Source organism: Acanthopagrus latus, chromosome 10 (assembly GCF_904848185.1).
Source record: "Acanthopagrus latus isolate v.2019 chromosome 10, fAcaLat1.1, whole genome shotgun sequence".
NCBI classification, from domain to species: domain Eukaryota; kingdom Metazoa; phylum Chordata; class Actinopteri; order Spariformes; family Sparidae; genus Acanthopagrus; species Acanthopagrus latus.
In genome coordinates this window covers 16,742,579-16,762,781 of record NC_051048.1, presented here as the reverse complement: position 1 = coordinate 16,762,781, position 20,203 = coordinate 16,742,579, and the positions used below count along the sequence as shown (strand labels likewise).

General features: G+C 38.9%; 1 protein-coding gene across 1 annotated transcript in view; it reads left to right on the top strand.

Moving 5' to 3' along the window:
• si:dkey-85k7.12 overlaps positions 1-20,203 on the top strand; it is a 97,800-nt gene that overhangs the window by 69,527 nt on the left and 8,070 nt on the right. Inside the window, exon 17 of the mRNA XM_037111607.1 lies at positions 9,740-10,000. Coding sequence (XP_036967502.1) covers positions 9,740-10,000 — 261 coding nt within the window. The remainder of the gene's footprint in view (positions 1-9,739; positions 10,001-20,203) is intronic.

Genomic DNA, 20,203 nt, shown 5'->3' with positions numbered 1-20,203 from the left:
TTATTATGTAGATAATATACAGTGGTAGTCTACTGTAGAGTCAGCCTCAGTGTTAGGACTGATTTCTTTTGTACGATCCAGCTCTGAAGACTGCATACGAAGTGTCACTGTCTGTTGATCGACACATCGTTAGTGCTCTGAATGTACACAGTGTAGCTGAGGATCATCTGTTACAGGTAAATATGGTTTTGATGTGTTTTATTTCCTTGTGGTTGACACGGACGGTGACAGCTGGAAAGAGACAGAGTGTCTTTGTGTGCAGTCAACGTTAAACCGTTTGACATCAGCTGCTCCCACATACATTATGTGCGTCGCTTTCTCTAGTACACAATCTCGACTGCCATTAGAAATGTAGTTATATGAAACAGAAATGGGTCCAAATGTGGACATGTTTTCCATGTTGATCCTGTGAGGCCATCCGCCACACTGGTAGATAAAGTTTTGTATCAAAAATAGTTTTCTGAAGAGACAAAAAAAAACTTCTCAGAGAGTTTCCGCCTCGTTTTAGTCTGAATTTCGGTAGAGCTCTCTCTCCATAGTCCAGACCGGAGGTTACTGACAGGTGGACCGCGGTCCAGGTCCGGACCCAGACACTGTTCTATACGGACCAGCACCTCTAACTGATAAAATATTGAGAATTATTACATTTTGACGAAGCGTTTCTATTTTGACTGGCACAGCTTTTCTGGCATTTACGGTACAGTTTTAGCGGGCTCCGCAACACTAACAGACCAACTGCATTTGTTGTAAATGATTTCCAGCTACTCAGCCAATCAAATCGGCGCAAAAGGGGCAACTCTAGAGAGTTGAGTGAGAGGAACATGAGTCTGAAAACAAAATATCCAGCTTATTAATATTGTTTTTTTTTTGTGATAAAATTTTTATTGAGCAGTTGCACAACAATTTACAACACAAAAGTGGGCATGGAAAATATATGACCATGTATACATCACAAAAATAAACTCCCAATTCAAAGTAAAATTACAGTACGACTTAGAGACTTAAAACAGCCCCTAACCCACCCATGCATAAGCTCAAAACACATAACACAAACGAATAACATGAAACAAGTAATAAGAAAAAATACACATAGAATAAAACGACAAAGCAACCCTATGCACACCTGCCTATATGCAAAGGGACGCATTCAAAAGCTAAAGGAAAAAGGATATGGGTTGGACAAACACAAGGACAACAACTCAAAAACAGACACACACACACACACACACACACACACACACACACACACACACACACACACACACCTCAGGGGAAAAAAGTATGTCCGTCAGTGATACAGGGTGCAAGGTTAATAAAGACCAGAGGGTTACCCCAATAAGCCTTTTAAAGATTCTGCTGCTGTCTGCCAGTCACCCAAAGTCTTTTCTGTGGCACCATGAATACGGGCAGTTGACAATTCCATATAGACCACATCTAAAAAGGTAAGGATCCACTGTCTAAGACCAAACATCTGTGATGGTTTCCATCTTGTGACCACAAGCTTTTTGGCAGCTGTGAGACCAGCGAGGATGATGCGCTTGTTTAGTCGGGAAGCATTTAGTGCTGATAAGTCATTTAATATCAGGACAGGGACAGTCACTGGCACAGGTTCACCCACTAAGTCTTGCAGTGTCAAAGCAGAACTGTGCCACTGGTGGGCAATCCCACATCATATGTAAAAATGTCCCAGGAGATTTGAGATTACAAAAGGAACACAAAGGGGAGTCTATCAATTTCATGTATAAAAGCTTACGAGGAGTTAAATAAGTTCTGTGTATGCAATTAAAATGTATTTGTTGGTGGTTAGGGTTATGCGACTCCTCCTTAATACTTTCCCAAACATCCTCCCAATCAAACTCTGGATCTAAACCCGGATAATCTTGTCTCCATAATCTATCTAAAGGCAATTCAGTGTATGAGGATTCTGAAATAAACTTGTAAAAAAAGAGATACCATACCCTTGGTCTTATTCTGCACTGAAATCAATCTGCCTAGGGGGTGAATGGGCAATGGCTGCCGCCAGGGTACGCCATATACTTTCATGGCTGATCTGATCTGTAGATAAAAAAAGTGGTAACCTGGTAAATTAAATAAAAGTCTTATATCCTGAAAGGAACCCAGGGCAGTGTCCGTGTATAGATAGTTTAGGTAGCGGATACCTCTATCTCTCCAGTGTGATGATGAAATAGGTCTCCCTCCAATCAGTAAACCTTTGTTATTGAACAGAGGGGAAAATGTATGCCATTTGCAGGATAACCTACCATGTTTTTCTACTAGCCGCCATGTTCGAATCACATTTGAAACTAAGGGACCAAATCGTAAAATGGTTTGTTTACCAGAAATATTAGAAAAGAGAACATCCTCTAAACTCCATGGCTCAACTATTTTTTCCTCCAACCCACGCCAAGATACCGGTGTGTCAGGATCATGCCAAGTAACAACAGGGCGCAGCACAAAAGACCAAAAGTAATATTTAAAGTTTGGTACAGCTAAACCACCATGTCCTCTACTTCTTTGTAATGTAGAAAATGGCCAGTAAATGACCGGGTCTGGATCCATGAAAATAGTACTTTTGTCTAGTTCTATGTATTAGAAATTCTGATTGCTGCTTTAAGATGTCATTAATCTCTTTTTTAACAAGATCATGTTTGGACTCAATGTCCAAAGAGTAATTATTTTGCAAAAGAGAATCTAGTCTGGAAAATTCCAGTTCAAGAGATTGCAATCTGGAAGATTTCATTTTACGTAAATTGGAACTAAAAAGTATGGCATTACTTCTTATAAAATCCCCATTCTTTAATAAAGGAGAATTGAAGCGCCACCTAGTATCACGTTTGGACAAGCATTTCAAAGTGGCGTGACAGAAAACACCTTTATGGTCTGACAAAGCAATAGGAAGCAAAGTAGCAGTATAAATTCTTTGAAAAAGGTTGGGGGATGAAAACAGAAAATCTATTCTAGAAAATGTTTTGTGTCTGTGAGAGAAGAAAGAGAAGTCCTTTAGGGTCGGATTCATTGATCGCTAAACATCCACTAGACCTAGACTCTGGGCCCAAGATCGCAAAGCAACAGTAGCCAGTTCCTGGTCCCTTGAGGCTCGTGAATGGGAGCGATCCAGAGCAACATCCCACACGGCATTCATATCAGCTCCAACTATTATTTAACACTCAGTCAGTTCAAGCATATAACGTGTTAAACGGTCATAAAAATCTTTCTCAAGTTTGTTTGGGGCATAAACTGAAGCAAGAGCGATTTTTCGCCCATAAATCTCCGCTTTCACAATTACTATCCTGCCTACATTGTCCGCCCTGATGTCCAACACCTTGATAAGAAGATTACGTCTAGTTACAACCAACACTCCCCTAGTTTTCGTATTAACTGATGAAGACGCAATGACATAAATCTATTAACCAGGCGCTTAGAATCAGGATTTAACAAGTGCATTTCCTGTATAAGGGCAATATCAACTTTCTTACGACGGAGCAGTGACAGCACACTAGTCCGCTTATGTGGTGTATTTAATCCACCCACGTTCCATACTAAAATAGATAGCTCACCCATTATATTGACCCGATCTCAAGAGTAAGCCGGGGAACTGAAAATATTGGCAGCAACCATAACCAACACCCCTGCACATAAGCAAACAACCATAAACCCCTGACAGAAATGTTGAATTTCCCACGAAGCATTCAAGATATCCACACTATAAAATATCCCCCAAAGACGAAAACAACACACAAGGACAAACATTGACAGACAAGACAGGACATAACTTGAGACATTACACTTAAAATAAAATAGGCAGGCAAACAAAACTGTAGGCTGATCTGTGACCACGTATGGATACGGGGCAGCAATATCCAAAAGCTCAACCCATAGTCTTTAGGAGACTGAAACGACTCAGTTTGCCGCCCTGTTTTGATCTTTAAAGTGGCAGGGTACCGTAGAGAGAATTCAATCCCCTTGGCTCTCGCGGTATTCATGGCTTGGGAGAATGCTTGGCGTCTCCGGAGAGTGTAGGCACTGTAATCTGGGGAATCTGGGTTCATGGACTATAGTACACAATCATTTGCGGGAGAAGCAGCGCTGCTTTGAGTGGTATACATGCACTAAATTAACACATGGTGAAAGTATCCTCTGTGGACAGTAAAATCACTTAACATGATGCTACACAGATGTTAGCAACACAGCAGTAATTTTAGCAGTACGGTTACTGAACGTGAATCAACTACTCTGCCCCGAGTGAGTGAGTGACACAGCAGCACTTTCAGCACAGTACGCGAATGAGAATTCGCGTCCTCAGCGACGCGAATCGTGAGTGAGTGACAGCACGAACCTGATTGACATACTCAGCAGGTCGTTCAATGAACGAACTGCTCACTCATGATTGGCGTCGCTGAGAATCTGAATTTTAAATGAATACCTCTGGCCTTGGCTGTATTCCCGTCCCCTCTTGTCAGTGTCAGAGTTTGACTGTCATCACACTTTTTATTATTTTTCTTTAAAACAATAACTAACTATATCCCATGAATTCCTATATAGGCAAATTTGAAAACAGTATTAAAAAAATCTCAGCAAACTCAACCATAATTTAATTAATTGATTTGTATTATTTTCAAGTTTTTTCACTGCAGATTGTTTTTAGGCCTATTTAAGTATTAAAGACGTGACATTTGAGGGCTGTAACGACTCCTGCTTTCGACTAGGAATGTCTTATTGTTTCTCAGGTCAGTGGAGTTGTTCGCTGTCACTGCTTTAATATACACAATGCCATACTACCAGGCCCGGACTGCACAACACATGAATTTATTTTCAGAGACAGAAAAGAAAACATTGTCATAATTGTCTGACCCTCTCTTAAGAACAACTATCGTCACATTTCAAGAAAGCCCAGAGGGAAATTTGGCACAAATGTCCACTCGAATCAAAGATGAACTGGTTACGTTTAGGAGGTCAAAGGTCATTGTGACCTCACAAAACACATTTTTGGCCGTAACTCATGCAGTTACATCCAAAACTTTAATCTGACAGCATATGCAGAAAGATGTTTCTGGCCATTATTCAACCCAACATTATTCTGTACTATGGGGTTAATATCTGTAATAAGCATCTGCATTTAGAATGTGTTTCTTCTTTCATCCATTCCGTATTTGAATTATACCAGATGTAACAGCCTAAACTTTGTCTTCTGTCAGAATTACTTTTATCGTCCATGGATGTGGACACATACAAGAGTTTTACAGTTTACACTAACAGACATACATCAGTAGTCCAACGCAACCTCACTGGTTTTGCTGACTCAGGTGATTTTTGTTGCACTGCATGTATTGTAGGGTTAGAAATGTTAATGCTGAAGCCACAAATCTGAGAGGAACAGACACAGAGACAGTGATGTAAAAAGTGGGTTCTGTTTATTCCTAGACTCACCATTTATGATCTGAATCATCACCAAAATGTTAAGAGGATTTTTACCTCATTGTTCTGTGTATTTCCTAAAAATCATGTAACTTCCAGTAATCGTTCCAAAGCTTGTGTGTGTGCTGTTTTTTTTTTTTTTTTCCTTTTTTTTTTTCTGAAATCATGAGTGTCAGTTTGGTGTGTAGATTTGCTTTTTTTCACCGTTTTGCAAGTCCCGGCATCTCTATGCAGTTATATGTGTGTGGGCTTATTAAGTATGATGTTATCTCTGTATGTATTTCTCAATCCCTGTTTATCTCAGACTCCAAAACAGATAACCACATTCATCAATACTGGTCACCTAGTCAGGCCAGATTTCTCAATACATGTGTATCACAGTCAATATTGTGGTCACCTGCATCACAATGGTTTGTACACACTACTTGTCAGTCTTGTCAGACAGGGATGTTACATGCGAGCGTGGAAGCATACATCCGCAAAGTGGTTACTCTCGTTTAAACTGGGGATGTTCAGTCTGGTTATGTGGACCACATAAAAATGCATGCAAAGTACTTTGAACAGGTGCTCTTCCTGACAGCATGCACATCTAAATCAGAAACTGAAATCTGGACCTGTAGCCTTTTTTTTTTGTTTTGTTTTGTTTTTTTGCCTGTTTTGCCCATCATGCCTTTGTTAGAGCTCAAAAATGTTCCCTTAGTCTCGAAGGGAACATTTTGTATTATGTACTGAGAACACTGCTTGACAGTGGGGGCATTTCCAACAGTGCTGCAGGATGATGGAGGACCTGGAATGTTAAATCTTCTCATGAAACCATAAACAATAACGTCTGCACAGGACAAAAGGCTTTTTGCAGTCCAGTGTTGCTGATTTATGCCCCTGTATGGTTAACCAAATCTTCTTTGTAGTGGAACTGTAGGAAGTCAAGTGTTGGAAGAGGGGAGAGGGTCTTTTCATAAAGGGACACAGATATCTAATCACCAAAGTGATACATTTTCAAACTCAGACTTGTATATGATGACTGGATATGTGGGAGTCAAGTAGGCTGGATTGTATTTTAACGTTTGTTTTATTCATAGTATTACTGTATCTCTTTACTTTCAGGGAGAAACATTTTGAACAATCTGGAGCAAGTGATGGATGACTGACACTGTTCCAACACGTGAGGTAAAGAACTTGTCTGTACAGCTCCGACATATACGTAAATTAAAATGAAACTACTGTCTTATAACAGATGAGATAGTGAGTTGATGCCTTATATTACATTTCATATATTTATCATTTATCAAGGGAGTCAGTGATATTCAGTGATTGTGAGATTCATGTGTCAAGCTTCACTGTGAAACTCCATCGACACCATGTTCCATGACAGCAAGAGTGACTGTCAACAGACAGCAACTGATTAAGGTCAGCTTCATGCAATCTACTGTTCAGCAGATATGTACCAAATGAAATGTAGTCTTTAAGTAGTTTAACATAAACATTTATTGAACTGTTGAATTGTTATCAACATAACATTTGTTCATTTTTATCTCAACAGTGGCAACAGTCTTATCATGTCAGTGTAAGGCAAGCGTCTCTGTATTTGGAAACAACTAGAGCAACAGTGTGACCAAAAGCAGAGAGGGAGAAGTTCTGCAAGAGACCATGGACACAGACAGCATGACGACACACAATTCTGCACATGCAAGTAAGTCAGAGACAAACATAGTCATAGGCAGTAAGCAGCAGTGGAAAGAGTATTTCTCTATACTCTCTATTATTGTCATTTTAAAGAAGAAACGTACTCATGTAGTGTGAGTAATTTTGTAAAAATATTTGAAGAAAAATTCAGTTAAAATGTACCCTGAGTGGTACGGCATCAGATATATCAAAAACAGAGTTAAAGAAAATGGTAAAAATTGTGCTTCTGTTAAATTAAATAACTTTTAAGTTACAAATCCAACAACTGTGGATTGACATTGAATCACCCTAATGTCCAATTTGCTACATACATCCATAAATTAATAAATAATACATACACTCCATTTATTGACAGCAATTAACAGCCAAAGTACATGACTAGAAAATGACCACAAAAGAGGCTAAAACTCAGACACTTTACCAACAACGACCACCAACACATGAAATAAGCCACAGTCCCCACAATCTGTTGTAGACCTTTGCTTTACCATTCTTAAGGCACTCAGCCTCTCTGTTGAATGAGGCTCTGCAGCTACAACTGTGGCTGAAATGATCAAAAGTCAACTCATCTAGAGAGAGAGAGACCAAAAGCTTACTCGGCTGACTGCGGACACTATGACATTAGAAATACACAAAACAAAAGAAACACCTTTTTACAACAGAAAATGTAGCCCTTCAGTGCATCATCCACTGAACACCACAGAGTGGCATTTGTAAAACATAAGCTGCAAGAAGTAGCCTGCACTCAAGGCTGTGGTAAATTATTAAATGTCCACTGTCTAAACCAGGGGTACTCAAATACAAATCTTAACAGGCCATAAAGATTTCAATGACTCAAAGGTCCATATATTGAGGTCGGTCAGGCCACATGCAATAATACTGTAATATTCAAAACAAAATGTCCTTTTCAATCAAAACAACAACAAAAATACAAACTAAAATAAAATATCATTTCCATTTTGACATCAATTAAAATACATAGTTGAATATTTCCTCTTTTTGTTTGCCTTCAAACATTGTGTCCATCACTTCAGTCATGCATTCTTTTATTATTACTGCATCTGAGAATGGCTCCCTGTGCTTACCCAAAATCCACACCACTCTAAGTGAGCACTCTGTTGCTTTTTGTTGCTGTGTCATAGATGTGACAAGAAACCTTCTTGCAGCTTGATATGACGATTTCAGTGCATTTATTATTGTTGTTCTTACCTCTGAATTTTGAGGAAATGTCTCTTCAAAATTCCTATGCTTCGTCTCATAATGCTATTCAAATTGGAAATCTTCATCACAGCTATAGTCTCCTGGCCTAATAAGCGCATGGGTCTTGTGCTGGTCTGGGGGAGAATGAATGAACATTTTTCAGTCCATTCTTCTTTGAATTGCTGATTTTAAATGTCCACTTTTCTTTTAGCAGTGAACTTGGAACAGACCATTTTCGTGCAATCTAGGCTTCTACAGCCGGCAAAATGTTAATCTGCAAACTGCTCCAAAAACAAAAGTGAAAGTTGAAAATTGCTCTGGCAGCAGTGAGTGACCCAGCTGTCTGAGTATCGTTGGCATGGAGACAAGTCCCAGTATACACGTGCTGACCCAACCAAAACACACAGTGAAGAAATAACAGTTCGAGGGCCACAAACAGGACCACTGCTGTAGCTGCTATCACAGTACCTAAATGCTGTTCTACCGGGTTTACAAACAGCTCCAATTCTGTCCAATTTTCTGTTCTTCTTATGAAATCCAAATCATTTCCAAACTTCTGATTTTAGATTTGACGGTACATTTTAAATCTTGTCAGCATTGTTGGACATGTTGCTTTTGCTTCTTTGTAAAAGCTATACTAACGTTTCTGTGCTCCATCTCCTGAGAGTCTCGTGCTGACCTTTCAACTTTTACCAGAGTTTTAAAACGCTGTGAGGAAGTAGCAGCACAGCAGCTTCACTCAACCTTTTCATTCATTTAAAATCAGGCCATCAACCAGTTCAGAGTACATTTAGATTGGTCCAGACGTCCACTTATCGGTGTAGTCATATCTGTATCATTAAAACCAATTTCCAGTTCATATCAGTGATTTTTTTTACACCCCTACATAACTGTAGAACAATATCAGTTATAATATTGCGTGACAAGTTCAAGTTCCAAGTTCAGCAAATGACTGATCCAATTGAATGCTAATTAATACATGCTATAATGTGGAGATGTATTGAGATGCACTTCTCTTTTGACAGATGTCCCTCCACCAGAAATAACAGTTGTCAGTCTTGGTCAGGAGACTGTTTCCTTTGGTATAACACTCACTGATGACTCTGTTAAATATACACTGGAATTAGAGTACTGCTGTGAAACCCAGAGAGACAGTTTGATCAGAGACGACTCCAGCACTGTGGAGGTTGAGGGACTGATTCCTGGGACTGAGTATACTTTCAACATCACAAGGATTGCAGAAAATGGAAATCTAAGCAAAGCAATCTCACTGTCTGTCTGCACAGGTAAATATGAAAAATAAATAAATAGAGGAAAAGTCAAATAGAACTCAAACTAAAAAGTGCTGTCTGAATGGTCTTTGTACTCCTTAAAGTGCAGGAAAACACTGACAGTACATGAATTTTCCGTTCTAAGTGAAACTATTCCATTACTCCCACAGAGCCCAGCCCTCCTGTGCAGATTGCAGTCTATCAGGTCAGCAGTCAGTCTCTCTCTCTGCGATGGGACCCCCCTGCTGGTGACGTGGAGAGTTACATTGTAACGTGTTGCCATGAGGGAGAAATTGTGCAAGAGACGACAACGGACACAAACGACCTGACTCTCAGCAACCTGAGTCCAGGGGAGAGTTACTCTCTGCAGGTTTCTGCACAACTGAGGAGTGGAAGAAAAAGCGAGCCAGCTGTAACATCTGCACACACAAGTAAGTCAAAGAAAATCACAAGTGGATAAATAAAATGAAGAATTATTTTTAAGATGAGTTAAAAGTTAAATCAAAATAATATTAAGACCCATTTGATTGACGGATGTGTCAGTCTCTATTTCATAACTATTGTCAAACTAAGCACAATCCTTCAGTAAATGAATGAACACAATATTAATACCAATGGTCATGACTACAAGTCCACACAGGATGTTAAAAGAGTCAAAATTATAGAGGTCATTATTTTTATAAACTGCTATGAAATATCAGGCCACGATAAAACTTGAAAGGGACAAAGCAAATTGAAAAAGTTAATTTAAGATGCATAAATCTATCCCCCAGACCAAATCTGGGTTTGATTCAGCAGGTTGTCGCCTAAGTTCAGAAAACCTTCTTCTGTGGGTATCTAGAATACTACCATATTCAATTAGTACTGCTTTTACTGATATTTTTCAGTAGTTCAAAATGTAACTGGTCTACACTGATACATACCGATTCCAGGAAATAGCCACACCTTTGCAAGCTGAGTCCAACATTAATAAAGGTTCTCATCCTCTCCTGCAGTCTCATTACCAAAGAAACTGCCAGTGATGTAAACAGAAGCAATAACCTGAACTGTAGAGGGCTGTATTTCTCACTTATAAGGAATTTATTCAGGGATACTTTTTATCATGGAACAATTAACTGCAATTTGATACCGTTTTGGTATGATTCAATTTATGTAGACATTATTTTTGATCATAAATTAGAATAAGCCAATTCTATAAAAGTGGTATTTCTTACCTTCAAATAGATATTTCAAATCAGAGAAGACCAGGGATTCCTATGTATTGTTCTTACTATTATGTATATCTTTATCTTAATCTGCTCATACATCAGTGTATAAAAAATACTTCTGTTGTCTCATCCTGGATATGAGGAAAAATTATTCTGCTGTTTGGATCTCCATGAGCAGGGTCTCTCTGAGCTAGGTCTGTATGTATCGGACCTCCCTGAACTGGATGTCCATGACTGTGTCCTCTGCTTCCTCGTAATAATCAATGCATAATATTACACATATGATTAACAGTTAGACAAATGTTTACTACTGATAACCACCAGTGTGGTTCAATTCAGCACATAATTTCTGTAGACAGTGACAGTTAACACTGTGCAGTACTGCCAGAGATGCAAAATTTTGCAGCAGGCAGCATTTCTTAACATTTCAGCATCCAAAGATGCATTCATTCATGTGTCAATAAAATGTGACATCTATAACACTGCTAGAAGTACCAAACATCTTTATATCCACAGAGACACAACTGGAGAGTTTCCTGGAGGATCTGGGGTTGGAGCAGCACTACAAAGAAAAGCTATCCATGAGCACAGTACTTCAGATTGATGAGAAGACCATCACTGATGCACCTGCCAAGTGTAACTCAGATCTTCCATTGTATTTTCTGAAGAAACTTATGATGGTTAATGTGACATCTAGGAAAGTGAAATCCATGTCTAGATGTGAATCAACCTGTGAAGGTGCTTCAGCAAAAACAGAATTAGATCTTGATGATCTCTTAAACAGTCAGCAATCAGATGATATGTTGAACCCCCTCGACATAATCACAGCTCTCTTTCTGTGCTCTGATGGTTTTGTACAGCAAGATATGACTCTCAAAATGTCCATGTGTCAGTTTTCTGTGCCTCTGCTGCTCCCTGATTGTGACACAAAGCAGTGCACACTCATGCTTTGGGCCATGAGAGACATTGTTAAAAGGTACAGACCTCAGTCACTTTCAGAATCCAAGGGCTTTATTGAAGACAGGGTCGTTGTCTCTGAATTCCCAATGATATCTTTTGTGAGACTGGGTGAGTGCTCCTTGTCCAAGTCAGAGATCCTCAATAAGCTTCTGAGCAATTCTGAGCAGTATCACAACACCTTTGTTCACCGTGATATGGAGTGTGGTGACAGTCCAAGGAGAATATCCAATGGATTGGCTGAGATTTCTTGGTATCTTCCTTGCGGTAACGAAAACATGGACATTTTCAGCGAGCCAGTAGCTGTAGCTAACCTTCGTGGGGACATTGCCTCATTTAAAACACACTTTTCTTTCTTGTGTCAGACATCTGCAGCAGTGTTTGTGTTCTTTGACAGTCTGGACTCTGACTGTGAGCTGCTTATGAACAAACTCAACAAGGCACAGATCTTCTTGGTGGCTAACCATCAAAGCAGTTGCTTCAGTAAGGACGCTCTAATGACAGTAGCGACCAAATTGAACTTGACTAACAGCAACATCCTTCTCAAGGTAAAGCACATGAATGAGGCAGACTTCATCGAAAAATTGCGGAAAATTGTCAGAGGCATAGTTGAGAATCCAGAGATGAAGATATCAATTGAGCAGATGGCTGACATTGCCCGTGAACTGAGAATCTTGGTTGATGAAGACTGCCCAGAGTGCCAGAGTGCCAATAAAAATGCTGATGCCATCACTGCAGAAATTGAAGACATCCTGAAATATAAAGATGCTCAGCTACCCTTGCAAGGCCAAATATGGAAAGAACTGTCTCGCTTAGAGAAGGAAGAATTTCGGCTTCGAGGAGCTGGGTCTCAAAACATAGAAAAGTACAAAAGTGACCTGCAGATAGAGAAAGAAAAACTTCGTGAAAAGCAGAATTCCCAAAATATGTCAAATGCAATGACATGTTTCATCCAAGCAATATCAAGCCCAGGGACGGAGAGATCCTACTTCCTGAAATGGCTGCGAATGAATCTCGATGACTTATCTCGAGAAAAAGTGTCTAACCTCAGGGAGCAGTACAAAAAGAAAAACCAGAATGCTGAGAACAAACAGGAAATCAAAGAGATTGACAGACAACTTTCCAACAGCTCACTGGGGATTGAACACTTCCTCCGTGAAATGGGTCAGATCTATGAAGCTTCACTTTCCCTTCCAGAAGATAACCCATCTCGTCAACAGTTACAGCATCTGCCTAAGCGATGTGCAGGACTGTTGCTTGATGGATTTCCCCTTGAGCTCGTAGATGGAGATGCCTCCAACATACCTCTCAGATGGGTGAGTGATGTTCTCTCTCAGCTCAATGACCTGGTGTCTCCTAAGAACAAGATACTGGTTGTCACAGTTCTTGGAGTTCAGAGCACAGGGAAGTCCACTCTCCTCAACACCATGTTTGGAGTGCAGTTTGCAGTCAGCAGTGGTCGATGCACTCGAGGTGCCTTCATGTTGCTGATCAGAGTCAATGACGATGTTAAAAACATTCTCAAATGTGACTACATGATGATCATTGACACTGAGGGCTTAAAGTCACCAGAACTCGCACAACTGGACAACAGCTATGAGCACGACAATGAGCTTGCAACACTTGTTGTGGGGCTGAGTGACATCACCATTATCAATATTGCAATGGAGAACTCAACAGAAATGAAGGACGTCCTACAGATAGTGGTGCATGCTTTTCTCAGGATGAAAGAAGTGGGCAAAAAGCCCAGATGTCAGTTTGTTCACCAGAATGTGTCAGATGTTTCAGCCCATGAGAAGAACTTGCGAGAAAGGAAACTGCTCTTGCAGCAGTTAAATGAGATGACGGAGGCAGCAGCCAAAATGGAAAAGAAAGAGGAGAACAAGAGCTTCACTGATGTGATGGAGTACAGTCCAGACACTGGGAACTGGTACGTTCCTGGTCTCTGGAATGGAAACCCACAAATGGCACCAGTCAATGCAGGATACAGTGAGGCTGTTTATGACCTCAAGAAAAACGTTGTCCAAATGTTGGGAAGTTGTGAGTCGTCAGCTAATAATATCTTGGAGTTTACAGACTGGACAGAAAGCCTGTGGAATGCAGTGAAGCATGAAAACTTCATCTTCAGCTTCAGAAACAGCCTGGTGGCTGATGCATACATGAGGCTGTGCACAGAATTCAACAAATGGGAATGGGAATTCAAAAAAGAGATGTACACCTGGGTAAACACAGCGGAAATGAGAATTTCCAACTTTGGCACAGTTGCTGGCAAATCTGAGACATCTGAGATGTCAGATTTTCTCACTCATTTGAAAAGTGAAGCTTGCACAGTGCTGTCTGAATGGGAGAAAAAGCTTCTTACAAATCTGGCAGAGTACTTCAAACAAACAGACGGTCACGTCTATCTAGTTGAAGCATACAGAGAAGACTTTGTGAACAGTGCAAAGAACCTTCGACGAGAAACAGAGAGCTCTGTAATCAATCAGCTCAAAGCAGCAGCTGACAACCGACAGGGAATGAAAGAAATTGACAGAGTCAAGGAGAACCACACATCACAGATAGAGGACAACGTATGTGCATTGATTGAAAAATGTCGGCATGAAAACATCACAATGACAGACGAAGAGCTGGACCAAGAATTTGATGAGATTTGGAAGAAAACGCTGAATGAAGCATTTCCTCAACAAAATGTCACAGATGTCTTTGCAAAAGTGTTCCACTGCCTGAGAACAAATCTGTCACATAAGGGGAGTCATGTATGTGACCTGTTGAGTCAAAAAAGGCTGCAAGATTGCGGACAAGAGCCTTTCAGATATACTGGAGAAGGATTTATCAAGCAGATTAAACACCAAGTCAGCAAAATCTTTAATGCTGAAGATCACGTAATGACTTTACAAAATCTAGCTGACCGCGTCATCACAGACTGCACAGAGTTTGTGACTGACAAAGTGGAAAGAAAAAACAACTACCATGACACTTACATCCAGGAGATCCTACACAAGATTGATGAGAAGCTGCAAAACAATCACAGTGTGAAGCTAGACATCCCGTTTGAAGTTTCTCTCAAACAGCACATCTGTGGATTTGCAGCCAGACAGTTTCAACAAATGCATGAAGATTTCCTGCATGAGAATGATCCATACAGATGTCTGAATCAAAACAAAGAAATGTTTCGTGCTGGTTTTAAGGATGTGTTCCATGAACGAGACCAGTGCCAGAAGAAAGCAGAAGAATTCACAGAACGCTGTTTGAGGCCTGCAGTGGAGGACTTTGTCAAGCGCTCCTTGGGTCCTGATATCATTGGTGAAATGAAGACAAGGTTTGAGTTCCGATCACAAATGTTCTTTCAGTACTCAGTCTTACAGGACTTGCTCATAAAGCAGGAATTTGATGACTATTTGAACTATATCAGGAAGTACGATGACTACATAAAGAACTGGATACACACCCAAATAGTAGAACACTTTTCAAATGGGTCGACATTGTTTGAGTTTGAGGTTCAACATCTCAAGTCTAGTATCAGCAGCATAAATATTGCTATCAACAAAGCTAGAACAAAAAAGAGTGGCAACCTGAAGACATTTGTTCAAAATGTCTGTCAGAAACTTGGTGATAAACTGGTCATTTCCCAGGATGCTCTTGGTGCTTTCATGATCCTGAACAATGCTGACCAGGAACAGTTTGCTCACTGGCTCACTGAGAGTGTGAAGGAAATGGAAACAGATCTCAGGGAGAATTTCAAAGAAACAAGCATCCAGATGAAACTAAAATCTCTTTATGTGAATCCTCAGAGGGAGCTTCTGTCACAAATGACTGGCTGTGGTAAACAGTGTCCATTCTGCGCAGCACCTTGTGAGGCAGGAGGAAGAGGACATAAAGAGCACCATGCTTCACTACATCGACCACAGGGTCTGGGTAGATACACATGGGATGGAACAAAAAAACTTGTCACTGACATTTGCTCTTCTTTGGTGATCAGTGACATGCGTTTTCGCTGCGCTGCCACAAATGGTGAATGGCACCCTTACAAGCGTTACAAAGAAATTTACCCAGACTGGAAAATTGCTCCAGATGCAAGCCTTCAGGCGACAGACTACTGGAAATATGTGCTGGCAAAGTTCAATGACAAGTTTGCAGAAGCATATAATGCAAAGCCTGCTCATATTCCACTAACATGGAAAATGATCACAAACGAGAAGGCAGAGGAGAGTCTGAAAAAGACATTCAATATCAAGTGAGGTTCCCAACATTTATTCCATGTGCTCAGACGTACATCTTCCTTTTATAGATATTTAGATTGCTATTAGTTTATGTGAGAGAGAAGAGAATCAGACACAAGATGAAAAGGCTGAAGATATTCTCAGTCCATGTAGACATTTTACCACTATTAGAGTTTCATCATGGAGATCAGATGAAATCACTGCAGATACTGCTCATCTTAAACACAGATTGCAATAAAAATGTTCTGTCAAAAATAATCTGCTCTTACTTAACACTGATTTTGACCTCATCAGCATTTTAAGTGTTTTGCATACTTTGAGTCTATATACATGTGAGGAACGTATCGAATGTTTCCAGTTTAATTTAACCTGTGTTTGAATTATCGTTGAGTGACAGATGGACGTTATTGTATTGCCACTGAAAAATTCAGTGCAAAGTTAATTAATGCAACAATTGACATGAAAAGGTTTTTTTTTTCTTATAACACCCATATTTGTGTTCTTTAATCGTTTTAGTGAACTACATGATGCCAAATACTTACACCTTCAGTATATATATATATATTTTAAAAAAATAACTTATAAGTATAACTAATACGTTTTTTCCTGATTAAAGATGATTTTTTTGGTTTTGTTTTTTTTTTGTTTTTGTGACAAATCCACTATCAAATAGTAACATTTTTTTTTTTATACATCATTCTGTCTGCACTTGGTATTATTGCAACAGGACAGAGTTATATGTGACTATTAAGTCAAAATTGTGATTTTGATTTGATTTAGATTTGATTTAGTATCCAATGCAAAATATTTCATTTTGTCTAACAATCATTCAGTCAGAATTTCTTCAGTGTATGAAGCACATGATTTTTGTTTGTTCGTTTCTAATTGACTGTGATTTTTTTTCCTAAAATCCAAATTTAGAGTTTTTGTGTCTTTGAGGTACCTGATTCTGAATATTTACATTTTTTCAAAATGTCACTCATTCTATATGTGATAGTTAACATGTATGCTTTACTCACTCCTGTTAACTGGTTCAATAAAGAGACAAAATGGTCAGGCTGGCTATGAATGTCTTTAATGTTTCCCAGATCAGAATCACAGCATACAGTGTATAATAACTTCTAAAGTAAACAGAAATATCATCACCTCATTTATTTATATAGTTTTACTATACTTTTTTTTAATAATCATCTTTTTTTAAAAATCCATTATTTAACAATTTTCTTCATCTCAAGTCTTGGGTTTCTGAATTCAACAAAGAATGTAAAAACAAGACAACAGGTGCATCTTTGCAATGGAGACCAAGCTGAAGGTTTATGTTGAGTGTGTCACTGACTTCATGTGTGTTTGCCACTGTGGGATGTTAACCATGTACTTCCATTTACCACTGACCTGACACAGGATCTCTAAATAACCTCAGTGATATGGAGTCACCTTGTTTTGCTCGACTGCAGGTTTGGTTCATGCTGAAATAAGAATACATGGAAATTCAACATCAGCAGTGCAGTTAGCCACTTTAAAACACTGATGAGGCTAAGTGTGTGAGTCTGAAAGTGTGCAGGACATTTCAGATGTACTGAAGATTTAGTCCATCTCCAGACTCTCAAACATTAAACTCTTCACTGCTAAATCACATAACAAAAATCACACAAATCCTGACCATGAATCACAGGCCAGTCTCCTCCACCATCTTAACATTAGTTAGCTGTTATATGTTGGATTTTCTCAGTGCTCTTGGTCTCTGAGATGTTCCTCAGACCATGAATACTCTGAAGTCACACAGATCAAGCAGTAGATTCATAGCTGGATCAAGATATATTTCAAAATAAAAGTGTGCTAAAGCTTAAAAAAAGGTCACAAAGCCACAGAGTAGTTGATCCTTCTCCAACCTCAGAACAAAAAGCAATCACACCACAGACTTTAGCTTTAGTGTTCCAATTAGAAAATGTAATATTTATTGGAAATTAGCAAATGCTAACTATAGCATTTAGGCCATCTGCAGTGGAGATGAATGTCTGCTTCATGATGCTAAGACAAAGTACAAAAAAAAAAAAAAAAATGGTACAGCACTAAAATAAAGTTTACTTTGTTTCACCCTCGTCATATACCAGATTCAACATACATGTAACCTGTCGTTCAGAAGAACACTAATCTCTGATGTCAGTTGTTTAACTTTCTATATTGTTCTACAACCAACTTGTGCCAGCAGAGAATTATTCAAGTCAATGCAGCAACCGAAGACAATGTGGATCACTGTGGTCTTCCCAACACTGGTGTTTTCAGTTTAACCAGAAACGTATGCTTCAGTCAATTTATGCTTAAAATAATGTTGAAAAGTTAAAAGATGCCTTAAAAGGGAGACATTAGGCTTTAACATCATTTTACCTGCACAATGACACCTTGTAAACTATTCAGGATTTCATGTCAGTACAGTCAGTCTGTACTATCAGAAACTTTTATTTGTATTACATAAACATGTTATTAAAACTTTTCAAAAGTTAAATGAGGTGATAGATGATGGGATACTGTATGTGAGGAATATCTCAACATGCAGAACTGCACAGTCTGTGTTTCATTAGGTAAATTATACTAATTCAAACTCCAATGCAATTTTTCAGAGGCATCTCCCCTCCAACTAACTGTTCTTGTTATGATATTATCATATGTGTATTGTAAACGCAACATCAATATTTCATTTTGCATTATCATATGATATCATGATGTCTGGACACCCCATACAGAATATCATATATATGTTTAATTTATTATATTATAATTCAGTTCACTCTTCAACATCTTCACAATCTGAGTTACTTGGTTAACATGTATGCCAAAGCTGCTGTAAGCCTTTGCCGTCATTTTAGCCAAATTCCTGGACATTTTTCAGTCAGTAAAATCGCCTCTCCTCTCTACATCACCCCATGAATATATCAGGCAAAAATAACAGCACCAGTTTGATGTTTCACTTTACTCTAGGGTACACAAAAAGTTAAGTAACGATTAAGTAATTAGTTACTAAGGAGTGTGTATTGGGTAAGGGTCAGTATGCTGTTTCACTTTACTTTAAGCAACACAAAAAGTAATATTAGTAGAAAGTAATAATACAGTGATTAGAAATGAAAGAGTTTCCGTTCATGCCATTCAGTGGCTGGTTAATAGTTAATCGAGAACAAGTCATGAAGAAAATGTATGAACTAAACATTACCTTATGATTCATAAATATATTATCTCATTGTCTGTTCTCCAGTAAATCATTTATTCAGGAATGACTCATTAACAATTCATTAACTATCAAGTAATTCCTGATTCATTCCTTAATCGCTCCTCAGTTAGCTCCAAATCTATCCAACAGTTGTTGACATATTTTAATCTGGACCAACAGACTGACAGTGCCATACTTACATCCAGCTTGCTAGCATTGCTAAAGGAATATGAATTTGAGACCACAGTTCTGGCTGTCCAACTCTGCATGGTTAAATATGGTCAAGTAGCTGCCGATCAATAAAAACTACTATTTATATCTATTTCTGTTCCCCAAAACTGACATTTTGGTCCGAGGAGGTGATTCAGAGGAAAAGGTAAAGTAAACTATTAAACCTACATTGTTTTGTTTATTAAATTGTTTGTTGGTTTAACAATAAATCTCACAGGGAAAGCATGAAATGAAACCGAAACCTTTTGAGTGGGAGACATTTACACACTATTAATCTCCCTTCAGCACAGGGAGGATACCAGACAATTAAGTTTTGTTTTACTGGAAACCAGGTGACCTGTTCCTGGGAAACATAACCTAAAGTGAGTTGAGTGGCAGAATAAAAGGAGACGCCTGCAGTAGGCTTTTGCATTGCCAGGAAAAAAAGAGAACTTTCTCCTCAGGACAAACGGAACGTTGCACATAAAATACTGGTGAATAGAAACTCCTGGATAAAAGAACAGCAGCTATTTTAACCATGAATGACTCTTTCCTTCAAAGGTAAGCTACTATTTCTTTGGTCAGTGAATGTTCTCTCCTTGAAAAAAAATGAAAAGGTGTTCAAATATAGGCTGTAGCCGTAAACAGAATCATAACTTAATATGTTCTTTATGTCCTTCAAAGCTGACAAAGTGGGGTGACTGCAGTATTTATTTTGTTTTTTAATCGTTTTGGTCTATATTGTGGTCCAACAGGTTGTAAAGTACCATTTATTGTGTGGCTGTTGTGCAAAATCATTTTTATGGTGGTTGCTGGAGCAGAAGGTGTGACAGGGTT